The sequence below is a fragment of the Urocitellus parryii genome, chromosome 5 (assembly GCF_045843805.1).
Source record: "Urocitellus parryii isolate mUroPar1 chromosome 5, mUroPar1.hap1, whole genome shotgun sequence".
Lineage (NCBI taxonomy): Eukaryota > Metazoa > Chordata > Mammalia > Rodentia > Sciuridae > Urocitellus > Urocitellus parryii.
In genome coordinates, this window is record NC_135535.1 from 44880870 (window position 1) to 44900613 (window position 19744).

Consider the following 19744-nt stretch of genomic DNA (forward strand, 5'->3'; position numbering starts at 1 on the left):
TATGTCCCAGATGAGAGCCCCAATGAGATCCTATAACCCAAATGAGATGCTCCTCAGGCTCAGATCACTCAGGCTTCTGGCTATTCTGTCACCACAGTCAATGAGCCTCCCCAGGTGATACCCCGACATGTGACGCAGAGTTGATCTTTCCCTGTTGTGTATTGCCCAAACTCAACCCATAGAATCCAAAAGCAAAAACAATGGTTTTTTATCGCTGTTTTAGGATGGTTCCTTATTCACAATATTGATTGGAACCACTTTTAGAAGGAAGTTGGGTTCTGCCATTAAAAAAACAAAAAAAGCCTAGAAACTTGTGAATTGGCTTTGGAACTAGACTGTGGGCAAAACCCAGAGAAGTCTTGAGGGGATGTTAGCATAGCCTATGGACCTGGAGGGGGGGGGCCTTTAAGGAGGGCTTGAAGGGACAGTAAGGTAAATGCTATTGAAATCTGAAGAAAGGATGATCTTTGTCATGTAGTAGAAGAAAATCGGGCAACCCTAACCTTTATAGTACCAAGAAAAATAAGAACTTTAACTACCGAACCATATTTTTTAGCTGAAGAAACTTCCAGGCAGAACACTAAACATGCCCCCTGCTTCCCCTTATGGACCATGAACTTTATAAAAGAGAAGAGATAAAAGAATAAATTGTCCAGTTTTCAAGCAAAATTTAGAGAAAATGTGAAAGAGCCAGGATTCATTGGATTAGAAATTAAAACTCTTCTCCTTCCTAGCTTCAACAGATGGCCAAAGATGATCAACACAAGAAACAATGTCAGGGGAAAAAAAATAAAAAAACATATACAGGTCACTATCTGGAAAACATGATCTGAAGATGCAGCCAAAAGTATTATTATCTTAAGACCTAAGAAACTCTTAAAATGGTGCCCTATAACCTTTTCAAAATCACAAAACACTTTATAAAAATAATAATGGCATGCCTAATAAAGTCTGTTAAATAATGAGCATCTAAGAATCTTTACTCCACAAAGCCTCAAAATAGACAAAGGTTCATCTTAAAGAGATCTGTGGGTATAATTTTGCCTAATGGAGTTGATATATTCATCCATCACTTTATATATGTATGCTTTCTTAAAGTAAAAAAAAAATCAATACAAACAAGCATTAGACTTTGGAACCCCAGCTTTTTACTGGTAGGAAGCAAACTGAGGGTATTCAATTGCAACACAAACTCCTTTTATTTAATTATTATTATTTAATTGTAAACACAAACTACTTTTCACTTGGAAAGAAAAAATGCCTTCCAAGACAAAACTGAGAGTCCAAAGGATGGGGGCACATGCCAAGAAACCAACTCCCAGGGAGCAGTGCTGAGCCAGTATTAAGGAATCAACAACACGTAACCAGTTGGATTTCAGAATTTCAGTGGACCAATGACTACTTTAACTTCCCATTTTCTCCATTCATAAATAGAGAGAGCTATTTCAATAATTATATTCCAGTCTCACTCTTCTCTGATGGACTAGAGTGATGGGGTGGAAAGGAACATAGGGAAAAATAACTTGTTGATTTTAGGTAATGGGTCACCAGGGTGAGATAAACCACATCCCCAAATCAAACCCAAGTCATTCTCATCTGCACCTGAACCTAAATTGGCTGAAAAGATCACAGATCTCAAGCTTTAGCTTGATGTTACAAATGGAATCAGACCCACTGGCAAGTATAAGTTGTATATGGGATAAATGTAAGTGATTTGTGAGCAGGGAACAGGCTGTTGATTTTACAAAAGGTCTACAAATTCTTTGACACTCCTCTCATCAAGAGCTGGGGTCTATTTTCTCTTCTGATGAGCCAATACTATGCTTAGTGATTCACTTCTCATCAACAGAATATAGTAGAAACAATGCTGTGTGACTTCCTAAACGTAAGTCAAAACAGGACACAGAGCTTCCACCTCATTCTTCTGGGACACTTCCTTTTCATAATCTGAATGAGTTTAAGAAATCCAACCCTCCTGAGACTACCATGCTTTGAGCACGCCCAGATCACATGAAGAGGCTACATGGAAATGTTGGAGCCAGCAGCCTCAGCTAACATCCCAAGAGACTAACAGCCAGAGAAAGGGGGTTCCAAATGATTCTGGCCACAGCTGTCAGGTTGCTATCAACCATCATGTCTCCCAAACTGAACTGAGACCCAGAAATCACTAAGCAGAGACAAGTTGCTCCCACTCTGCCCTTCAAATTCCTGACCCACAGAAATTTTTCAGCATAACACAATATATGCCTCACACATTTTGGAACAGTTTGTTATGGCATTATGGTAAGCAGAACAACATTGTAAAAAGAAGAATGGATACTTCCAATTTTCAAACAAGAAAACCAGGACAAAGAGATGATGGTAAGTAATTAACGAAGGTCATAGAGAAGCAAAACAAATTATGAAACAGACCTATGTGATTCCAAAATCCAGGTTTGTAACCATAATGCTACACTATTTTCCACGGGGATATCCTTACCTCTATATCTTTTCTTATTAACATCTGCCCTACCATGGATTATATGTATGCATTATCTGATTCTCTAAGACCGAATCACCATTTTGGACCTAATTAACTTCTTTCTCCTCCATGAAGCCCAATCCCTGGACTCTAACTCTTAGCAATTTCTTCCTCTAGTTTTAGTTATTTTCTACAACTTCCAATTGACAATTAATGAATACTGATGACACTAATTCAAAATTAGTGAATCAGTTGCTTTTCCTCTGTACATTCCCTGGCTGCCCTCTTAAGTTATGGTCCTAGACTAGATTCTGAAATTCAGATTTCTACAGGATGAGGTAGGTAATAAATAACAGTAAAGAGGAAACCAGACACAAAAGAATATAAGTGGTCTGTATTAAGTTACACTAAGATGCAAATGCCATGTATAAATGATACTGATTTTCTTCATAGTCTATATCACCACCTGACATTTATTTGTTTATTGCCTCTCTCTTCTCAGTAGAATATACGCTTCTTGAAGACAGGAATTTCTGCTTTATTTGCTGCTGTATCATGAGAGCCTAGAACAATACCTGAGACTCTGTCAATAAATTTCTTTTGAAGGAACAAGTGAATGAAAAAACATTGCCAAATGGAAATGTGGGCCCAGTGTTATAAAAATTATTGATAAAGATAAATAGTTTTCTGTGAAATCTCTCAATTTCTAAGTGTTGACAACTAATTAGGAACATTATAAGTCATTTTAGGGTTGGGCAAACATAACTTGTCTGCATTCAACATGAAGGTTGCATTTCCAATGTTTGTACTAGAGGGATCTTAGATTTTTATGGTTCTAACTATTTAAAACTGTGTTTTACAAAGTTTAGGTAGTTTGATAAGTAATGACGGCGATAATAATGCCTCGAAGATTCACATTTAGGGCACTGCCACAACTCTGCTCTGCATTATTAATATGCTACCAATGTTCCTTTCTCAGGGCTCAAAGAAAATTGTTTCACCTTCTGGTCTGAAATGAACACCTGGACTTCACACAACCATCCCATATCCAAGATTTTAAAGCTCAACTTCCTCTCCTTTGCTGTCAAGGGTTGAAAAACGTCATTCCCATGTGCTCCCAGTAATGAAGGGGAAAGGCAGTGAAAAGAAAATAGATTGAATTTCAAAGGGGTGACAGAAAAAGAGAGTCAAGTTTCAAACTGTATTTTCACAGTTGATAAACAAGAGCTCCCAATGGCAATTTTGTTTTCTTCTTTGCTGATTTTAGTATTTTTAGATTATATAATCTAAAATCTTATTTCAGTTGACCTTTTGATGTTTTCCGGTAGTATGTTTTATCTTTTCTACACACAAATTATTAAGCAGAAAATTTTAAATGTTTACTAATTGCTTAGAGATTCTCAACTCCAAAGAGAAGTCACATCTAAATAATTAGAGTGTGTCTGGTTTTAAAAATGGGTCACTTAGCAACAAGCATAACTGTGTAGGGCTGATGGCACTTTTAAGATACTTTAAAGGAAATATACTAGAAAAAGCATTTCCAGTATACCTCATGCTAGCTGACCCACAGCAAGTCAATCATCAACTTTTGAACACGCAAAAGGAAATGAGGTGTCTTCATGTTCCTTTTTCGGTTTATGGTCCAATGAGTACATCTTTGAAATGGCCATAGATGACATCAACAAACATCAGAGGAATTCAACATTCCAATGATTATAAGCCCAAAAGGGTAAAATGCCTCCCAACCACCCTCTACAGTCTGTATTTAGGATATTATTTTAATGATTATACAGATGAATTCACTCTATGTAGTTCTTCAATAATGGCATTAATTTTGTTATGAAGCAGATTTTATTTTTTTAAAACAGGTTCCACTGTGATTTAAATTAAAAGTAACAGTGAGAAAAATTTCTTTATCCAAAACTATTTTTCAAAATTGAGGTTACTGTAGAGCTATGAACTTTCTACAGATCAAAAATATAGATTTCTATTCTCCTATTCTGTTATGTTCAAGCAACATTGAACATGATGGCTGTGGGATGGGAGAATCACAAGCTGAGCTCTCTTATAGACATGCAGGCGAAACGGTGAAACAGAGTTCCTCGGGCACAGGAGGGACAGCACAAAATTAGAGATCAAACCAACAGATTTGGCTTATGTCTCTATCACTTTCTAATTTTTTTGACCCTGGGCAAGTTACTTAATCTCTTTAAACTTTAATTTACTCATTTGGAAAAAAGAAAATCGTAATAGCTTGCTTTATGGTTCATAAGAAAATAAAACACATGCATATTTATTGTGTAAACCACTGAAATGAGAAAGCAATTGTTAATCTGGCACGGCCTGGCCCAGCAAAACACACTGTAATAGTATGTGAAAAGTGCCCGGAACACCATGGTGTCACAAATAATAACGATCAAAGAAAATCCAATCGATCCTGATCATAAATTTATGGCAGACAATGCTCCCTGAATTTCATCCTTCCTAAGAAAATAAAATGAAATAAAAATAAGCTGTAGGGGCTGAGGTTGTGGCTCAGCAGTAGAGAGCTTGCCAGGTACACACAAGGCGCTGGGTTTGATCCTCAGCACCACCTAAGTGTGTGTGTATATATGTATATATATAAAATAATGAATTAAATAAAGGTATTAAAAAAGCTGTCGAAGGACATCTATAATATAACATCACTTATATCAAAATGTAAAGCAGGATATGTATTATAAGTGGACATATACAAACTGTACGGAACCATGCATGAAAATGACAAATGGCACATTCATGGCAATGTCATCTCTAAGGGGGGCAAGGGAATGAGATCAGGGAGGGCTACAAGAGGGCTTCAGCTCTATTCAATGAAATAAGCTGAAGCAAAGTTAGCAAAATATTCATATTCTATTGATCAGGCTTGTAAGTGTATGGAGCTTACTATGTTATTTGCCACATTTTCAGTACATTTGGAATATTTCACCATAGCAAGAAGTTTCCCCAGCCCACAGAAGCAGAAACAGGCAATTTCCTAGAGAAGACAATAGCTGTTTTAGAAATACCCCAGGGTGGGGTGGGGGCCAGGGGAGATGAAGAGGGATGATGAGGTAGGTAGGCAGAGGTGGTTAAAGGAATAAGAGGGCTGGGTAGAAAAGAAGTTTTTCTTTGACTCTGAAACCAAGAAGATACTTTGCCCCAAAGAATTAAAGAATTCAACTACATAAGATGTAAAGAGGTTATAAGTGATTCATTATTAATCCAGAAATCAGGTTCATTAACAGAGTGTTCATTATTCCAAAACAGCATTAGGTTGAAAATACTTACTACAACCCCACTCTTGGTGGTGGTTTCTCTGAATGTGAAGTTGCAAATCGCCCAGGCTAAATAATATGTGGACATGAGAGGTGTCTGTGAAAAGTGATCCGTTACCCATCCATCTTCCTCAAACACGGAAGTTTCCACTGGCATATTGGATAGAGATAAATAGGTTGCTTGATGCTTAATGCTGATTTTGAAAGTGGCCTTGTAGATTGGCTCATCAAAACATGGAAATGCCTTTCTGGCATGTGTTGGTGAAAACTGAGTAACACCAAGGAACCTGGAAAAAAGAAAATGACATTCCAATTACATTTGTGGCTTAAGTTATGTCCACATTACATTCTTTTGCTGACACTATATCTTGCCAAATTGGAAAATAATTTTTTTTCCTAATCCAAGAAATAGCATAAAAGCAAAATTCACACATAACGTATTTCCCCAACAGTGAAAGTTCTTCAGGGAAGTTTTTTGTCTCAATTAAAGTAAATTCTCTATATCCTGAGCAGTACATTTTAAATGAAATGTGTACACTTTATAAAAAACAATTCACTGACATCATTTTGGCTAATATTGGGACATAATGACTCTGCCTTTTGGTGGGTTTTACCTTCCTCCCTGAAGCCTGGGACATAAAAGGTATAAGGAAACTCAAATCTAAAAGTTGTCCTCCAATATAAATAGAACATAGATCTCCACCAGGAAATATCTGTACCCTCAAATTTCAACAAGACATAGCCTGGTTTTGTTAAGAAAAAAGACTTTGAAATGTGTTCAATCTTGATTTGAATTCTGGCTCCGTGAGTTCCTTAGCTGTATCAGCCTGCGCAATTTCTAAACTTTAAGCAATTGTTCATTGCTTAAAAAGAAAATAAGCAAGTCTAACTGAAAAAGTATTGTAAAGCTCAGAGGGGGAGAAAAATGGGGTAAAGCACCTATCACTATGGACAGGATGTAACAGGCAGGTGGTAACCAGAAGTCACTGATGCACAGTATTCAACCTCTCTTAGTAATAGACACTGATACTGAATAGTCCAGAGATCATTGATTTTCACCACAGCAGTCTCCCTTATCTGTGGTCTCATTTTCTGCAGCTTCAGCTACACATGGTTAACTGTAGTCAAAAAATATTACCATAGTACAATAAGAAATTAATTTATTTTGAGAGAGCAAGAAAGACCACTTTTATATACTTTTATTAAAATATATTAATTGTTCTATTTTATTACTAGTTTTTGTTGATCTCTTACTATGTCTGATTTATAAATTAAATTTAATCATAGGAATCTACATTTAGGAAAAAAATAGTATATATAGAATTCAGGACTATTAATGATTTCAGACATCTACTGAGGGTCGTGGAAGGTATCCCCCATGACTAAGGGGGACTACTGTACTGATAATATATATCGTATTAATACATGTTAAAGTAAATACATAATTTCAAAGTGTGCACATATATAAATTAATGCATCAATTTTGAGGTCAAGCTATATGTCATGAAAACTCTTAAGTAAAAACAGCCTCTATATCCTTTCACAGTTTATAGTTAAAAATGAAGACACCCAACTTGGTTACTTTGAGAACAATGCTCTTCTAAATAAGAAAACATTCACAGCAAAAGATAATCCAACTTTTTAAATAATACTAGTTATAAAACTTGAAAGCAATTCCATATCAGACCCTTCATAAAACATAACTGAGTACGATAGCAATTTCTTTAAAAGGTTCTTCACTCCTTAAATAGTTAACTACTGCTCCCCTCTCCACCATCCAGGGTATACATGGCCAATCTAACATGGTAAATTTTCCATTAAATCCAAAACTTGTCCTCAAAATTATTCTCAGCACGTAACTTCAGGCAAGTGTCATCAGTCAATACAGGTTGACCTATGTACTGGATCTAACTGGCTATCCCTGGTTCAAACCATGAGGTGTAGATATTTATATCATTTTTAAATTGTCAAGAGCCTACTATTTAAAGTTTAATTTTAAAATAGAAAAAAAAGAAAACATCTTAAAGATAAATTGTACACTTATCGAGAGTCATCCTAGAAATAGCACTGGGTGCTATATACCAGACCTTGTTAAGTCACTTAACTACCTGAGCTTGATTTTAACTAGTAGAAAGAAATAGTTTCTAAGCCTTCCTCACAAAACTGTCAAAATGATAAAATGAGATAATATATGGGAAAGAAGTTTTAACTATAAATCTTTACACAACTATAAGATTACAGATGAATGCAAGTTAAAAACAAATTATCCCATTCTTGTAAAATTTCTTAAAAGAAAAACTAGATCCAGTAGGTTAAGTGATTTGTCCAAAGACATACAGGCAATTAGCACAAACTTGAATCTAGAACTCGCATGTTCTGTGTCTAATGAAAAGCTAATTACATTTCAAAAACAGTAAAATTAACACTTAGCCATAATTTATAAATGTTTTAATTCAACTGTAGGTAACAAAGGATCTTCTTTCCACATTTGCCAGGATCACAGTAATATTTTTTTCCAATTATTTTCTGCTGATAGTGATACCATTTTTGCTTAATGAAATGTCAGTACCTTTTAGTTAAAAAGCACCCATTTGCAATTTTGTCTTCCTGTGCTTTTATCTTACAGAACACTTGTGAATCTTATCTTTCAACATATTAATTAAAACATCTACTGATCTTGGTATTTCTCTCCTGGGGCTATTTAAAAAATACCCATGGAATTTTATATATGAGGAAAAGGGTTCCCTTTTAACAGTCAAGTATCTGAGAACTCCAATTCCAACTGTTGAACAATTAGATATTGTCTGCTAGGTGTGAGTTTTTTACTATGCTAGTTACTTGATAGAATTTTTTTAAAGATCCAACCATCTTTGTCCTTAAAGTCCTCACAATCTAACTGAAAAAAAAACCTAAGTGAGTCTCTGTGTATACATAAATACATGAAAAGTCAACTAACAATATTAGTAAAGAGTTCTTTAAGAGTTCAACAGAGAGGTTATAATTAGAATATGTTAGACTTTAAGCAAAAATCAAAGATTTGACAGTAAGTAATTAATGGGTAGGAATTTATTAGATGTAGAAGATCTAAATACCTCTAGGCTAATGAGAAATTAATAAACCAAATATTTGTGCAGAGGAAACATCATGCAGTCTCTTTTTGCCTTACTTACTAAGTAAATATGTTAGGGAAGGTAGCAATTTAAATCACTGATCCTCTGGGTTGAAAAGAACTATCAAGATCATCTAGTGACATTTTCTGCAATTAATATTCTTAATGAATTCATACACACACAGTATATATCTATGCACAGAGGGCTACCATATATTCTGATAATGTCTAAATGAGGAAATACCAATTTCACAGTCTGGCACCTGAGGACGATTGCAATTGAATTTCAATTCAGTATTTAGAAAAAATCAAAAGGAGTCCCTTGGTAAATAAAAGCAGTTGGACTAGATTACATTTTAAAGTCTTTTCCAAGCTCAAGATTCTATAGCTAGACAAAAATGAGAACTAAAATATTCCCTAAATTTGATGAGGTTCTTTTAAAATGTGAAATTACACTACTGATAAATAGATTTGTACTGCAAGTTCTATAATGCATTTGCTTCTCGTTCATTTCTGAGTGTTCAATACTGGAGAGAAAAGGTCAATTTACATGCTTCCTTCCTGCAAGAAGTTTATACTCTAATAAAGTAAATTAAGCCTACACTTAAACAGGTATTATACTAAAAGTCGTGAAAAAGAAGGAAAATACATGAACAAATTACATTCTCCTTAGGCAGGGTTCCTGTACCTTTGCACTACTGACATCTTAGGCTGGATAATCATGTGCTGATTGGATGGAGGGGTGGGCAGGATGTTGTCCTGTGCACTGTAGAATGCTTAGCAGTATCCCTGGGCTCTGCCACTAGATGCCGGTAGCATCCCCTCTCTATGGTTCAGATGACCAAAACTATGTATAGACACTGCAAATGTCTGCTGGGGGTAAAACTGCCCCACTTCAGAACCACTGGCCCAAAGAACTCAAAGAGGGGCCTATAAAGAAGGAAGGGTAAGAATTGGTCTTGAAACCTGGGTAGAAGTTTAAAGGTCAGAATGGATAGAGAAATGAGGGGGTCCGCGATAGGTAGCACAGAAATAAACCTTATTTTTTTTCCCTGTGGTACTATAAATGGAACCTAGGAATGGCATACTATTACTGAGCTACAATCCCAGTCCTATTTTATTTATTTGTTTATTTATTTAATTAATTATTTTTGAGCCAGGGTCTCCCTAAATTGCCCAGGTGGGTCTCAAACTTGCAATCCTGCCTCAACCTCCCAAACTGCTAGGATTACAGACATGTACCATAATGCCTGGCTTAGCAATAAATCTTTAAAATAGCTTTGACACACATATTAACTTAGTTCTCTGGCAGCTGTCTTGCAGATTCTGGTTATTTCAGATCTCAGTATCCATCTCTAACACCTCTCTCACCCTGATACACTCCTTTTTAACAAAGAGAGCCAGTTTCAAGCCAGTGCCCTCAACAGGTGACAGTGCCTGTATGATTTCAAAAATATAATTTCATCTCTACTTCATATATTTTATGATTGCCTTCAACTGGTCAAAGTGAGACTTCTTCAATGAATACTGTCATTAAAAACATCAAAGAGGCCTTTAGAAAAGGTGGTTTAAAAAGAAAATAATGATTTTTGGTGCCTGAGTGAATATGAGGTAAGTCTGAGGTAGCAGCAGCACACCAGGTATAAGAAATAAAAAATTAAAAGTTGAAAACATTTTAATCAATAGTATGGGTATAAAATATATGTATATGTATGTAAATACAACAAAAAGTAAAACAAAGCAGAAGATAATGGGGACAAGTATTTTGTTTTCTGCTTTTCTATTGCTTTCTTAACCCAAACTATTTTTTTATCTTTGTATATATCCTGTTATTACAAGAAAAAAAATACCTTTTCCAAAAGTGACACTCTGGAAGTATCACTCCAAGACATCACTTTAGCATAACTAAGAAAATGTGAATAACATAGATGTCTTGTAATTCTTTTCTATCTAAAATAAATTACCTGATTTCCTTAACAACTTGTCTATTTGACATTTTGGTTGATCTAAGGAGGGCTTGAAGCGCTGTGCTGCCTCCGAAGGATATAGAGAATTGATTTCTTCTTATTTCTGCGGAAGTTCACTAGGCAAGCTACTTGTGTCAAGTCATTATGATAATATTCAGCAGAAGTAATGCATTAATGTTGGTTGATATTGCCAACAAATTACAGTATGTGATACAAAACAATTTCTGCTCCATTATTTTGTTTGCCTTTTTACAACAGTGAAATATACAGAGGAAACAAACATTTGAATAACACTTTTAGTATTCAGATTGATTCATGGCTTTCCACCAATGACAAGAGAACCTCACAAATGGCATGAAGCATCAGAAAGGTTTCCATTTTGGCCACATCTATGTACACCTCAAGTAGAGCACAGAGAAAAAGCATGATCTTTGAACTTCTAAGGCAAGTGCAATTTGCCTAGTTTAAGACTGGTCATATAAACTCCTAAGACGTAAAGAAAAGTTCCCATGGACCATTCAACTGATTGCAGTCAATGGACTGTTACAGTCAAGGAAGGTACACATGTCCCATTGAAAGTGAACCAAGTTACAAGGTCATGGAAGTTACACATCGCATTTAAAGCTAAGGTTGTTAATCAAAATGCAAATTGTTGCTCAATGACGAAACATTTTAAGTCAAAATGGGTCCTTGTTTAGACTGTGTATTTTTATGTACTTCAATGAGTCATTAAACCTCTGCCATTTCGGAAGAGAAGTACTTCTGCTGAATATTCAATGCTATAAGCAAACGTGTAGTCTATTTTTTAAATAACCATTCTAGTAAACTAAAAACATAATGCAATAATGCCAGCAATATGTATGTAGGAAGTGGTGCGTATGTGAATAATCGTGTTATAAAAACAGAGCACAATATTCATAATTGTTTTCCCATTTATGTAGTTCTAAATACTCTTATCAAAAATGAGTATAGAGTACTGGGTCACCATTGATGAAGAGTATAATAATGCACTAAAATCACCTTCCCAGGCCATAATATTACGTTTTCATAAGGATGAATAAAAACTAGTATCTGAGATTCATTTGCTTTATTTTGGAAAGAGGCAAAGTATTATGTGAGTATAAAGTACTTCCACTGTCAAAACTCACATGAAGTCTTGGAAGCCATACCTAATGACTGACATCCTTTTGCTTGGCACTTGGGGTTTTTCTGCTTGCTCTACTGGCACTGTCCTGAGCCTTCGGTCGCTGGTTCCTGCTGTTCTCACTGCTGATGGACAGCAGTGCCATAATCAGAAAGCTCTGAGTTTCTTTTGTTTCCCCAGTCTTTCTGCTCCCTCAGTTCTCTCCATCTCACAGGGTTTGAGTCATGCTTGGGGTTTCTCTAGCTAGGAAATCCCATTGCCTATCCTCTTCCTCTCCTTGTAGTGGCAGGGATCTGCCTGTTCCTCCTTCTGCCTCTCTGAACTCTGCTTAAGGGGCAACAGCTGAAGGAATAAATATAGTGCACATTTTGACAGAGTACAACCCATGGTCCTACACTATCTTGTAGCAGTGCAAATAGCAGATCTCCAGGCATGGAAATAACATAATATTTAATACCCACAGAAGTGCTTCCTAATTGTTACTGTTCTCAGGGCTTTGTTACCCAGGCCATCCTCACAACAACTCTATGAAACAGAGTATCATTATCCCCATTTTCCAGACAAGGACACTAGACACAGAAAAAACAGGAAATTGGCCAAGGTCATAAAGCAAATAAGTGGCAGAGTTAGGGCATAAATCCAAGGAGTCTGGTTGCAGATCTTCTGCTTAGGAGGAAGAGAAGAAACACACTAAACACACAAACAGATAGTGTGTGTGTGTGTGTGTGTGTGTGTCTGTCTGTCTGTCTCTCTCTCTCTCTCTCTCTCTCTGTTTTCCATGTAGCAAGTCAACCAAAAAAAGCTAGAATCGACTCTTAAAAGAATAATGATATAAAGATAAAAAATGATCTTTTTTTGATTTGGGCATTTAGGAGGAAAGTTCTAGACAATTAAATTAAAACTTCATCCTGCAAGTCAGCCCAGGTATGCACAGGGAGAACTCCACTCCCACCATCCCTGCACAACAGATGCAGAGGTCCTTAAAGGTCAGGCCCACCTGGGCATTCAGACGACTGGAGGCCCTTCATCCTACTCAGCTCCAAGAAACACACACTCTTATTCAACCCCCATAGCCCCACTGCCACCATTCAGCTGCGCCTGTTGAGAATCATCTCATATTGTCCAGGAAAGTGGAAGAGCGGGAGTATTTTTCATATTTGAATTTTCCCAAATTCCACCTAACAAAATTCTAACTTTGAGAGACAGCCTCTCCTCTCTAGGTAGGATGGCATAGGACTTTGAAAATCTCTGGGGGAGCCTGACCACTATCACAGATCTGGAAGGATGTAAAGAGCAAGCAAAGAGCAAGCAAAGAATTAAGAGAACAATGATAATAGTGTCATATGATGATGACGATGACAATGGTGGTAATGGTGATTATTATCGTTGCTTCAGGGTGGAGCATGAACATGGGAGTAAAGGAGATGCCCTTCCTTACGGACTATAAAGTGTATTTTAAAGGTAAATTGTTTCTTTCTTGCTGTTTGTTTTTTTTTTAATCATTCTTGGAAGTCATTCTTGAATAGGTGAGTCCTTATTCTAACACTCAGATTGACCACCCTCAAGAAGACTACCCCCCTGCTCCACTGTCTCAGGTCTGCCCACTTATAGAGTGGAAGAATGAGTTTAAACAAATACATTGTGTGAACCACAAACCAAACAAATGCTGGGAAAGCCAGCATCGTGCCCATCTTTGTTTGAAAGAGATCCAGAGCAAACAGGATCTGGTTGCACTGAAGAAATAAAAGCACAGCAAACTCATTTAACTGTTTCAGAGAGGCTTTATGTTGTATTACTATCAAGGTGATCAAATCAGATGATAATACAGAAAAACATAGTAAAAAAATACCAGTTGTACCAATTTTATGAATTCTCCTCCCTGAGTGAGTCATGATTAAAGGGTCAAAGCTTTTATGAAATATGTGCATGTGTGTAACTCACACACACACACACACACACACACACACATATACATTCACATACATACATACATATATGTGTATATAAGATTTGGTTTCTTGGTAGCCTTTTGAATTGCTACCAAAATCCAGCACTGGACTCAGTTTAGCCACACGGTTGTGTGTGCCTGACAGGAAAACAATGACCTAAATCCATCAAGGAATCACATAAAACCTTTTTCGCAGAAACAAATGGTTCTCAAGATTTTTCAGTTCACAGCCCTCTACAGAAGGGCAAAGAGCGTCACACTCCCACTTGCTCTTGTAAAACTATCTGCTTGCCAAAGTGAATGGGAAAAATGAGGCTGCTCTGAACATCAAAATCATGTGGTAGTTCTCCTGCTTTTATTATATATCATAATATTAATTCATTCCAGAAAAACCACAAAGCATCAAGCCATCTACACTAATATCACAAAAGAGCCAAGTATCTACCCAGAGTGCTTTGCCACAAGAATTTTGGCAAAACGGTGGTCCCAAGTCTCTTTGAGAACCACAATTATTATTCTTCCATTTTACTCAAGAGATCATGGTTTCTCTCCAAACACTTGTTTATAGAAAAAGAACATCTATTTTTATTCTGACTTCTCTCATTTTGGCATGTTAGAGACCCAATCAAAGTTTGTCAAAGAAAAACAGTCTCCCGTTTGAAAGTGAATAAAATGTTCATTTACTTTGGGTAAATTTTCTCTTTCAATCCGACCATCTGGATCTAAATTAAGGTACCCTACTTTGAACATGGGTGTGCTCACCATCTGGTTACCCACAAGCGACAATTACTTCAGGTAAATGAACATACTGCCTAATTCTAAGCAAGCTTATTCTCCTATAAGAGGCTATGGCATAAATACACAGCCCTTCTATCTGCCTGCAGCATACCTACTTGAGAGAAAACTGGATCTGTGTTCTGCCTAATGAAGACAATTTATTGCTTGTGTGTAAATATTTCAATCTTAAGAGAATTTATTCATTTTCAATATTCAACAAGTGACAAATTTTACATCTTAGCTGAATGAGTGGAGGATTTGCCTGAAGTTGGGGGATCTTGGGGTTCAGTGGAAAGCTTATCTTCTAACCTTTGGAGAATCAGGTGCCTCTAACATCTGGTAGGGGATAAAACCTTCCACAGGTCAAAGGTACATAGCACACAAGAGGGTCTAACCATCCTCCCTCACCAAAATTCTCTCTGATCTTTGAGGAGTAACATGAACAATAGAACTGATAGGATATCAATGAGTTATTATCTCCACAGAGGCAAAGTAAAGTGGACTGAGTTGTAATATTGCACTTTAAAGTTTTTCAAGCTGCTCAACGCTCCCTTTGGCAAATTAAATATTTGTTTTTGTTACAGAAATTATCCTATAATTAAATTGGCAAAAATGTCTAAAGATCAAGATATTCAGTCATTAATCAAATGAAAATTCACAGTTTGCATCTGTGTCCTTTTAGAAAGTTGGTTTCTAGAAAGTTGGTTTTAAAATGCCAATTTACATTGCATTTTGAGGTCAAAATCACCACCAATAACAGTCCAGCTCTGGCTGAGTTCCTGATATTCCTCTGCTTAAAATTGCTCCAAGTATCCATAGCAACAACAACAAAAGTTTAATATATGGAATGTTGACATAATTGTGAAATGGTTTATTAGATTTCTCTTGCTTTATCAACTCTAGTAGAAACAGCTAAGAAATTATCAGATTCATTCTGGTATTGAAGTGGAGGGGGAAAGTGGTGCAAAACCTTATCTCTAAGATGCTGGTTAGAAATAAAATCATCCTGGGATCTCCCAAACATTGAATCCTATCCTGCATTTTTACTGGGATGCAGAGTTTAGCCACACATGCATTATGCTAAACTTACAACCAAGTTATTTACATCTTTGGGGAAAACTCAAAAAGAGAGTTTGCATACAAACATGCACTAGGGGTTCAAGAAATCAGTTACGGGTCAAGCTGAAACATCTGGTATTTTCAAGAGTCCTCTTAATTTGAAAGCACTGACCAAATCAAGCTCAGTTCTACCAAACATATTTTGGCATGGCATGGCTCAAAAAAATCAGGATTTATTTCACCAAGCAAGATATTTCAGTAATTAAATGCAATGTCTCACTATTGACATTTTGACATGACAGGCTTGTTTCTACACATAACAGGCAAATTTGCCTTCTATCCTTTTCCCACATAGTTGATATAATTGTGGGTTTAGAAATACTTTTAATCTGTATTCTTTAGAACATGCTGAAGGAAGTGGTGGAAGGGGATCTAAATAATCCATATCTGATCTTAGAAGTTAGATAGTGAATAATTTATACTTAATCATTTGTGCTTACACTTTTAGGAGGTTTTAATTATCATGCAACTACTAAAGCACTGGGTATTTTATTCATTATATGAGGTTACTTTATAACACTATATAAATAACAAAACTTTTGTGTACTTCCATTATACACTGAAATTTTCCCAGCTTCTACACAATAACTTCTGAGTTTCCAAATACTATGAACCTGGCCCAAGACTCAGAAAACCAAAATTCAAGTCCTAGCTCTCTAACAATAAGCCTGATGACCTCAGGGTGCCCTGGGCTGCTCTGAGCTCTAGTTTCCTGCAGTTGTGAGACTCACCTGAGATCCTATGGAGAAGCTCTGTCCCATTACTTACTAATGCCAAACTTCCCCTGCCTCTGAAGCTGATGATTTCATTTTAAGTTCACTTGAGTTGCTCATTTGCCCTATAGTCAATTAATGGAAGTTATTTTAAATGCAGTGGTTTAGAGAAAAAAGCAAGAATCACTTATTCAACAGGAGCAATAGCACATCATTCACGCTATATCCCAGGCACAGGGCTAAGCACTTTTCAATGCATTGGCTCATTGATATCTGCACCAATCCCACATAAAGAGTGTTGTTGTTGTTGTTATTCCCAAATAAGAATTAATAATAAGGACTCTGAATCCAAACCATCTGGCTCTAAATCCCTGCTTTGTCAGGAGCTCTGTAATCTGAGTGAGTTTTGGGACTTTTCTGTGCCTCCATTTCCCACCTGTAAGATAAGTAGTGCTGATAATTGCATCTATCCCATAGAGTCCTAGCAGGACTGAGTTCACAAACCATGGGTAATAAGCTCTAGAGGTACCCAGTCATTGGCAATTGGTGAGTTAAATACTTTCCTCAACTCTTCATCACAGCTAGACTGTGAAGATTGAAACCCAGTTCTGTTGACTCAGAAATCAGAGAGCTCTAAACAGGTGGTGAAATGCACCTCAGCCTCTCAAAAAAAAAAAAAAAAAATTTTTTTTTTAAATAGGATACTGCCCAAATCTAAACTACAGCAAAGGCGCTCACTAACAAGGCATTTGAGACTGACCCACTAATGTTCCCTTTCTTCATTGTAGTTGTTTCCAGAGGCAGCGACTCAAAAAAGGAGTTGCCCAGCATAACTGGAGAGTCCTCAGTGCCTTCGAGGTCACTACTCTCTGATTTTGGCCACTGCAACTTCCCCACTATGCTCGCCCCCTCAGTCGGTCCCTGGGAATGGCTCTTGCCGCTCTGATTCTTTAATGCCATTTTGGAAAACTTTATATAGCCAAAGCCTATCTCTTCTCTCTGCCTGCCCTGGGATTAACAGTCAGGGGAGGCGGGCGTGTTAAGAGGGGATTGTGCTACCGCTGAGTCTTTGGAGCTCAAGTATTTTCCCTGACAGTAACTTGGCAAGGTTTTGATGTCACTCGGGCAACGCTCAGTTACAAACTACCCTTTAGAAAAAGACGCATGCCCAGCTGGCTAAATAACTTTGACCTGAAGAGGGAAGGTCCCGGCTAGAGGGGGCATTAATTTTTAGATACAAGCAAGTTTATGGGGTGGGCAGCAGTGAGAGACCAGGTATCAGGAGATTCCCAAGGTTCTGGGTGACAGTCCTACCTCGCCTTCTCTTCCTTCCCCCACCCCTGGTTTCCTGGGTTTGGGAAGCCAGCCGGGTGCCTGAAGTCGCCGGCCGCCCAGCGGTTTGAGCCGCCTGGCGGGGTGGGGCAGCGCGGGGCACCGCCTCCCTCCGTACCTTCTCTCCCCGTGGAGCACGTAGGAGCTGCGGAAGAAGCCCAGAAGCTCGTTCTCTATCAAGGCGTTGTAGATAATCTTTAGGTTGTAATTCCTCTGCGCGTCCAGGGTCCTATTCAGCACCACCACCAAGACCTGGGTTTGAGGGTAGAGAAAAAAGCCCGCCACCGGGACAGCCCCGCCAGCCCGGTCCTCGGCTATTTGCACCTTCTCCACCGTCACTCGGGAAGCGTGCAACACGACGTAGCGGGTGGCGTTCCGGCACGCGATCTCCACGTTGACCTCCCCGGAGAAGGTGAAGTTCTCCATGAAGGCGGTGAGCATCAAATTGTAGTGCAGCGGCTTGAGATGGCCGGATAGGCGCAACTGTGTCCAAGGCTGCCACTGCTCCCGCTCCTCCTCCGACGGCGGCTGGGCAGAAGGGGTTCCCGGGATGCCCACCCCGCCGGTCTCCGGCTGCGAGGAGTCCCCGCCCGCTTGGTGGTTGCGCCGGGCTGATCCCGGGAGGCTAGCGTTGCTACCGCGCTCGGGGAAGCCCGCGGGGCCGCCGTCGGCACCTGGCGCGGCGCTTGCCCCACACTCCTCGAAGCGCAGGCTGAGGAGCACCGCAAGCATAGTGACCGCGAGTAGTGCCACTATGGACACCGCAAAAGCCAGCACGAGCCGCTTGTGCACCGCGATGTGGCGCTCGGTGGTGCGAGGTCGCACTCCCACCGAGTCAGCCCACGGGTCCGAGAGCCCTCTGTTGCCTGCCCGGAGCGCGCTGTCGTCTTCTCCCATGGTGGCTGCGAAGGGTGAGCTGCTCTTCTTGGCCCCCTCCTCCTCCTTCTTCTTCTTCCTCTTCTTTTTCTTCTTCTTCTTTTTCTTCTCCTCCTCTTGCTCCCCCCGCTCGCCGTCCAGGGCCATCACACCGCCTCCTCCTCTTCCCCCGCCCCCTCCGGCACCCCCCGCGGGCGGGCCACCCGGGCCACCGCCAGTGCAGTCATCAGAGAGCGCACCCCTACCGCGGGCGCGACGCCGGCTGGGACCCTGGAGATGCTGGCCGGGGTTCTTTTAAGACGGGCTCTGGCCGCTGGCGACGGCAGCCTCGGCGCCCCCCATCAGCCCCGCCTCTCTTCGGACACCAGCGGCCGAGGCGCGGGGCGACGAGCTCGGAGACGCGCCCAACTTGGAAAGCGTCTTTCTCACCCAGCGCGCGCTACTTCTCGGGCGATCACCCGGCGCCTGGGCACATGCTGCCCCCGCCCCTGTGCGCCTGCGGTTCCAAGCACTCCTCCCCTGCGCTGTGCTCTCGCCCAGTTTTCCGCGGGAGCTCTCCAACCGGCCTTCGGCTGGAGAACCGGGAGCGCTGGGGAGAGCGAGGGTGTAGGGAGGGAAGTTAGGGCTTCCGCTTTCTCCCCCCACTCCAGCGGCGGCGTGCAGTCCTCTGGGTGGGATGTGCTCGTAGTGGCAATGGAAGCTGCAGCTGCAAGAGAGGCACCCGAGCCATACACCCTGCAGCCCGAGAGGAGAGGAGAGGATGGCCGAGAGTGATGGAGGGAAAGACTGGAGTGAACCAGCCGAAGGAAGTCCCAGGGCCGCGTAGCTCTGCCGGGGATCTGCCCTGGAGAAGCCTTCTCCTCCACCCTGGACACTTTAAGCAGCCCCGGCGGCGGCAAACGGCGTGAGGTTGCAGACCGGACAGCCAACCTCCCTGGTTCCGATGTCGCTCTGCTCTCCGGAGATGACAAGTGAGGAAGAAGTGTCCGGCCAGGCCATCCA

The 19744-nt window shown here is 39.7% G+C and overlaps 1 protein-coding gene across 1 annotated transcript in view; it reads right to left on the bottom strand.

Moving 5' to 3' along the window:
* Window positions 1–18889, bottom strand: part of Trhde (thyrotropin releasing hormone degrading enzyme) — a 377691-nt gene extending 358802 nt beyond the window's left edge. Inside the window, exons 1-2 of the mRNA XM_026386682.2 lie at window positions 17985–18889; window positions 5771–6044 (exon numbers count right to left, since the gene is read on the bottom strand). Coding sequence (XP_026242467.2) covers window positions 5771–6044; window positions 17985–18889 — 1179 coding nt within the window. The remainder of the gene's footprint in view (window positions 1–5770; window positions 6045–17984) is intronic.
* Between the last annotated feature and the right edge of the window lie 855 nt (window positions 18890–19744).